At 42.2% G+C, this 7,062-nt stretch overlaps 1 protein-coding gene, 1 long non-coding RNA gene and 1 other non-coding gene across 3 annotated transcripts in view; all 3 read left to right on the top strand.

Moving 5' to 3' along the window:
• The first annotated feature begins 190 nt into the window (after positions 1 to 190).
• On the top strand, positions 191 to 3,009 carry LOC109974268 (uncharacterized). The gene is made up of 4 exons (XR_002276949.1): positions 191 to 433; positions 758 to 867; positions 997 to 1,143; positions 1,923 to 3,009. It is a non-coding gene; the product is annotated as an uncharacterized LOC109974268 (long non-coding RNA).
• A 516-nt stretch (positions 3,010 to 3,525) lies between these two features.
• On the top strand, positions 3,526 to 3,597 carry trnaa-cgc (transfer RNA alanine (anticodon CGC)). Its single transcript has one exon. It is a non-coding gene; the product is annotated as a tRNA-Ala (tRNA).
• Positions 3,598 to 3,842: 245 nt separating this feature from the next.
• Positions 3,843 to 7,062, top strand: part of dtx4a (deltex 4, E3 ubiquitin ligase a) — an 11,576-nt gene continuing 8,356 nt past the window's right edge. The window contains exons 1-3 of the mRNA XM_020624415.1: positions 3,843 to 4,106; positions 4,632 to 4,846; positions 6,285 to 7,057. Of these exons, the coding sequence (XP_020480071.1) occupies positions 4,639 to 4,846; positions 6,285 to 7,057 (981 nt within the window). The 5' untranslated portion in view covers positions 3,843 to 4,106; positions 4,632 to 4,638. The remainder of the gene's footprint in view (positions 4,107 to 4,631; positions 4,847 to 6,284; positions 7,058 to 7,062) is intronic.

Here is a 7,062-nt window from a genome sequence, read left to right as displayed (position 1 = left end):
AAATTATGTGTGTTGACATATTGACTGTCTTTGCATGTTTGAAAGAATAAATCAAATCAATCAAAATCAAAAATCAAAGAATAATGCATTGTGTAACCTGTACCTGTTCTGTGAACTCAGTGTCAACTTCAAATGCATATATCTTCCTCTTTCTTTCGTTGCTGTGTTTTCCACCCCACCCTGCTGGGTTTTCTCTGTAACCTGTGCTCTCAACCCCTTCAGCCTCCACCTACATCAGAGGGTTTCAGCTGTACTGAAGCTTTCTTCACCACATTTCATGCATCCGTCCCTCTCTAGTTTGTTCTTGTCACGTCACATGCACAGGCGCGGTCACATTTTTCAGCACAGTATCCTAAATGTCACATCAGACTCTTACCTCTTAACAGTCATTGTGTTCTGGCTCAACAAACCTTATCTCCTGCCCACAAACTTGGTAAGTTTTTCAATATTTATTTCCTTTCCTTTATACTAATTTTGAAAAGCTGTTTTAACTATTTTTTTGCACACATTTTTCTAATAAAGTGCTTTGACTGCTATTCTGTAAAAATATAGCTACTTGAATCATGAATTTAACTTACTATACAAATGGTCAGTTACTTTGCACACATTTAACTTTAACTGCAAGTGCACTTACATCTTTAGTATTTTTAAACTTAACCTCAATACTTAATGTCTGATCTCACTCTGATCAACCATGAATAAAAAAGTTTCCTCCCATAGCAAGATGACTGACACTGTTCAATTATCATTTTGACAGGAAACCAGCAGCGCTGCGAGCGGGCTTCTGGCTTCCTGTCATTGCAGATAACGCAGGCAGTTTTATAGTCAAACCAGATAAAGGCAATACAGACTGTTAACTCAACATATGTATGTATATCACAGTTTTGCCCAGATGATAGTGTATTATTAAGATACAATTTAATACAATGTTAAGCCAACTAAAGATTTAGCTGCAAGCTATAAAACATTTACTTTATTAATTTACTTTTTTTCTAGATCCTGAATGTAAATTCAATGTATCTCCTTCTGATGAAAACTTCACAGCTGCTTTGAAAGTAGAAGGAGTCTGACTGCAAAATTCTGCCTGTAACTGTGACACCGAGCTGTGGGATTTTGCTACTCACCAGGGAATTTTCTAAAGAGGTACAGTAAGAGGCAGAATACATTTAAAGCTTGAACACTGAGAGGATTTCTGGTGCCTGGTTATAAGTCTGTATACATATTTCTATATGTATTTCTTAATTAATTTTTTTTATTTTCCTAATGCACATTCCTTTTTCTTGTTAGCACATTCTTTTTCTTTTCTTGTTCTTTCAGTCTTATCTTGTTTACTTAGTTTATTCATTGCCTTAAGGAATAACATTGTACGTTGAACAAACCTGGCCAATAAAGCTGATTCTGACAAACTGCATTTGTAGGTTGTAAAGTTGAGATAGGACTACAGAAAACATATATGCCACAATGCAATATGTGGAATTTACACTTGCTGGCATTATTTTAATCTTCCTTACATGAAAAACCACACTTTTGTGGCACCAAAATTTTAGCAGAAAAAACAAACAATAATCAAGTATTTCCACCAACAGTCTACTTGACTGGGAAATATGCTTGCTTTCTTGCCAAGAGCTAGATAAGAAGGTTGATAATTGTACCACACATATGTACCATACATTTTGCCGTGTTTCACACAGTTTACATTTTTATGCTAAGCTAATCTAATCAGCTGCTGGCTCCAGCTTTTGAAAATAGCATAGATTTTCTCATTTAGCTCTCTGCTACAAAACCAGTAAGGATATTTCTAAATAAAAAAAAAAAAGTTCTTTTAAGAAACAGTCGTACTTAAAAACATTCAGTGAAGTTGTTAAATCCTACTGTCCAATGTGTGACATGCTAACTGAACCTTTTGTCTTTCTTCACTTCAGGCATGGGTGCATCTGACAACCCCATCACATATGAAACATCCACTGTGACTGTGCTGATTCTGTTTTTCTGCCTATTAGGCCTGTTTGCATTGCTGTTCTTCTTGTATAAGAAATTGAACAAAGAGACTGATGGAGAATATACTATCCGGCGCATGTATTATAAGGAGGGAGGGGTCAGGGACCGGGCGAGAGGTGCAGCATTGGCTCTGGGGACACGTCTTGGAGTCCATCTGTGGCCTGATACAAATGAGGAAGGAGAGGAAATGCAAGAAGTCCAAGATGAGGAGGGACAGTTGGGGGAGGGTGGTAGCCAGAGTGACAGTGAGGGGGATGACCAGGAGGAGGATGATTATAACACAGAGCATTGTTGTTTGACAAAGGGAAAAGCAGATAACAGCTCAGATGCTAACTCAAGTTTGGAGGGATCAGAGGAAGCTGATGAGCCAGAGGCAAAAGGAGAGGCAGAGGAGAAAAGCCAGGTAATGGTGGAGAAAATGGGAGAAGGGAAAGGTAAAGGGGAGGTAAGTGGAGGGGCTGAATTGTTGATAGACCTAAATAAGTTCTCTGGAAGTGCCATCTGGTCTGAAGAAGGAGATAAAGATGGGGATGTGACTGCACTGTGAGAACAGAATCAGAACACATGAAATGCAAAGAAGGCATAGGAAATCTTGTTTTAAAGCCCTCTGTCAGGAATATAATTCTGGTGGATAAATACTGAATCCTTTATGTATGTCTGTTATGTAAAAGTAGTCAAATATAGTGTGTAAGAACACTGGAATCCACCTGTAAATCACCCACTATGTGTAAGTTTTTTAATTACAGTGTAAACTACTCAGGTTGTCCCAAATGTCAGCTATGGTCTTAATTCCTGTTGAGGTATCAGGATAAAATGGTCACTGATGGATGAAGCTGTACTATACTGTATTTTGAATGTTTGTGGAAGAGTCCACCTTTTATAATGTAACTTGGCCATTGAGTTAAGAAATCTTTGTGTTATTGTATCTGTCTATCATATGCACTGAATTGTGGATTGTAGTATTTTTTCAGTGCTTTAAATGCTTTTTCTTTTTTACATAAAATTAAATAAAAAATTGACCTCACTGTGTTCATATTGTTCCTGATGACATAATTACAGCAGAATTTGGGAAAATATTGTATTTTTTACTCAACTACATTTAGTTTAGTTATTAGATATATTTCAGAATCAGATTAATAAAACAAATGCATAAGAGTTGATTGATTCCTTGTGGGAAATTCACGAACTACGCAGCAGTAATTCGAATTATAAGTATATAAAGTAGTTAAAATTAGCTCAGCTTTTACCCACTACGTTATGTGATGTAGGCCTACACAACAATCAATATAATCCAACAATATTATACACATTAACGTGAAACGTGTCATTCTGCATAATGAGCACTTTTACCTTTGGTACTTAAAGTTTGTTATGATGATAGCAATTTTGTACTTTTACAAAAGTAACATTTTGAATGCAGTCCTTTTACTTGTAACAGAGTATTTTTACACGGTGGCATTGCTACTCCTACTTACGTAGCATTGTAAGCATTGTACAAAAGAGTTCATATATAAAACTACAGCCAATGGGGATGTAGCTCAGTGGTAGAGCGCATGCTTCGCATGTATGAGGTCCCGGGTTCAATCCCCGGCATCTCCACTCGTTTTACCCGTTTTTGACAAATAGGCTATAATTTCTTACGTCGTAAGTGTTTTAACTTTTAACTAATATACGGAGGACTAAAGATATAGAATAAACAAATAGATTTCAACCATGATTTCAACAGGCTCCATATCTGAACACACAGTGAGATCACAGTAATCCGGGATTGGCCAGACAGTAAACCTGCTCGAATCTGATTGGATGTTGAAGGACTTCGAGGCGTGGGCGTGTTCACGCACGAGAATGTCAAGCATGTATTTTTCGCCGGTTGAATTATTTTCTCTGGTGGTGAGAGCCACTCGATCGAGACGTTATAGATGAGGCAATAAACGAGCCTGAGTCAAAATAAATTAAACACGAGTGTAGTGGCACATTATCAAGGAATTATATAACCAGAAATCCGGGATTTTGCAGTGACAGCCGGATCATTACTAAAGCCCCCAGACAGTTCTACACAGCTGTGAATTCACTGGAGACACTGGAGGCACTGGAGCCGATCTGTCCCGGTAAATATTTACTCATTTATAGAGGAATCCGATTCTCCCTCACAGACAGCACGGATTTGGTAACTATGCCAGCTTGCACTGCACGACGAAAGCCACTCTGTCACAGTAACCTACTTTACCGTGAGCATCCAAGTTGTATTCTCTCCTCTCACCCTAACTTGATTGTGCCGGAGAAATGATTTCAGTAGACGTCACTCATCTGCATAGGGAGTAAAATGCAATCATCCTACAAAACATTTTGCGCCTTGAAACGCTCCGTATCCTGTGCGTGTGATAAAAGGACCTACTAGCTAATCGCTGCACATCCGAAACTACAAACATGGAAGGTACAGTTTGCATGTAGTGTCACCCCCAAGATATATATTTATATCCACAGACAGGAGACACATCTGGTTTGCAAACTGTCCAAAATGGGTGCAGCGCCGCTGTGCGCAGAGATGCGCGGCGGAGCTGCAGCATCTTTAAATGCTCACCATGGTTTCGCTGTCATTTACTCATCAGTATTGTCATTTTTCACCCTTGTAGGTGTAGGATGTTACTAGCATCCGCCGTAGTGGTATGGGAATGGCTGAACGAGCACGGACGCTGGCGGCCCTACAGCCCGGCTGTCTGTCATCACATCGAGGCAGTCATCCACAGCGACCCGCGGTGTGGTAGCGTTGTCCTCGGCCAGGTGGACTCCCGCCTCTCGCCCTACATCATCGATTTGCATTCCATGCACCAGTTCCGACAAGACACAGGTGAGAAGCAGAGAGGATTGGCAGGCAGAGACGCACGGGGGAGGGTGTAATGGTGAACAGGGCCTGAGATGGCCTTGTTATTGCTCATGTGTGTCTACTTTAGCTTTTCAAGTCCTTTAGATGATCCTGCTCTACAGCCGGCTTCTTATTGGTGCAGCAATGATGTGAATGTCATTATTTTTTATTTTAGATCGGCAAATCTGGTCTCCCGTAGTTTAGATTCCCTCCCTGGATTAGGTTACATTTCATGCAGTAAAGAGCAGGGAGAGATAATGTGGGCCTGCATCTGTGATTATGAAATGTGTCCAGTCACTCTCACAGACGCTATAAACACTTAGCTGCAGACGTTTCCATCAGCGAATATGGAGATAGGAAGTCGTCTTTCACAACTTAAAGCTTCACGGAGAAGGGCCAAGCAGGGCGAGTATGACAAAGCAGGGAACTGTGGTTGTCAAATGTCTAATTTTGGCTGAAACCCCAACATTGCATCTTCTCTTTCAACAGTGGCCGACAGAGGCCTTTGTGCAGTTTGTTTTCCAAACCCAGGGGAGGATGAAATTGGGGGTGCGTCAGTCTAAATAGGAAACAGGGGAGAATTTCAGGAGTCTGAGGTCACTGAGAAAATAGATGTTATGAATGAACTCCCCTGCTGTTTTGGTAGTGACACTGTGCCACACGTACTGCATGACGCAAATTGCAGTGAAGTTCTCATTATAATTGTTTCTAAATAAGTTGTGTCATACTGTATATAAAATTATTTTTGTTGTATTTTCAGAGGGCTTCAAAGATGTGCTGCTACACATTTCCTCCTAGATCTTCTAACTCTCACTTGTACTGGACTTTTAAACTTTAAACTCTGATTTCTGGGTAGTTTTTGCCATGACACAGTCTGTGAATGTAAAATTTACTCTTTTAATTCATGCTCTGCTTTTGCTTCAAGCTCACTGATATTTAAGAAATCTTTTCATCATTTTTTGTTTCAGACACAGGTTTCACATTAGTTACTGGTTAGACTATCTCTGGGCACCCTGGGAAAACAAATACAACCAGCTTTGGGTTGGATCAAGCCTGCCAGCCAATCAGAATTCAGAACAGTGTGTGCTGTTACCAGGGGCAACCTGTTTGTCCAAATTCTTAGCAAGCAAACACAGACATGTTGAATTTGTTAGGGTTGTAATCTACTTGTCCACATTAAATAGTAGTGCAGTCAATCATTTATCACCCAGCATCATGATGTAGTTCTCTAGACTTAGTCAAGAAAGAAAGCTTCACAGTGAGCTTCATATTTCCACTTGTAGTCTTGCATGTGATCAGAAAAGCCCACTGAGGTGCAGTACATCACTGCAGGGTGCTGTTCAAATACATCATATGAGATTATAGTCTTCGTATTCAGCATGAGCCTTTCGCTTATGTTGTGACCCTGTGTTACGTGCCTCAGGTACCCTTCGACCGGTACGACGTAGCTTTTACGACCCCACCTCAGCACCAGGCCAGGGCTGGTTGTGGGAGTGGGAGAACGACGCTGGCAGTTGGACGGCATACGATACAGAGGTGGGCATCGCTATCCAGGCTGCACGCGACCGTCAGCAGCCCTGGCTGGACCTGGCACCACTGGGTTTCTGCTACCTCATTGACTTCGAAAGCATGACACAAATCAACGGGCAGACACAGCGCTGCCGACGCATCCAGCGCCGCTCCGACCTGGCTTATCCGCTAGTGTCAGGGCCCCTGCCCAAGTCCCACCATGCCTGGGGGCCCACATCCATGCCTGGCCATGGTGGATTGCTTGGTGTGGATGTATCTGGAATGGGCATGGGGCTCAGGATGAGCAGCAGTGGGAATGGAAACGGGAGTGCGTACCCCAGTGGAGCGCTCCCTGCTTCAGCCATCACCTCTCTGGGACAGCCCTGCGCCTGTCAGCAGTGTATGTTGGTGCTGAGTGTCAAAGCAGGCACCATGTCGACTGCACACACTCTTGGTCGCAGGCCGCCACAGACAAAGCCCCCTAGTCCCAAAATCAGCAGCCACGCTGTCCCAGGAGGGTCGTACTCACTCACCCTCCCCCGGCCTCCTTCCCTGTCACGATCATTTTCCCCAAACAGGACGTCCATAGTTGGGGCGACAGGTGGCTTCAGTGTCGGTGGTATGGGTGGTGCAGGAGGTGTGGGTATCATCAGTGGCAGTGGAGTTAGCAGTGCCAGCCTTGGTTTGGCGGG

The sequence above is a fragment of the Monopterus albus genome, unplaced genomic scaffold (genome assembly GCF_001952655.1).
Source record: "Monopterus albus unplaced genomic scaffold, M_albus_1.0 scaffold326.1, whole genome shotgun sequence".
In the NCBI taxonomy this organism is placed as follows: Eukaryota; Metazoa; Chordata; class Actinopteri; order Synbranchiformes; family Synbranchidae; genus Monopterus; species Monopterus albus.
The sequence above is the reverse complement of the archived record's forward strand: the minus strand, read 5'-3'. Positions and strand labels throughout refer to the sequence as shown.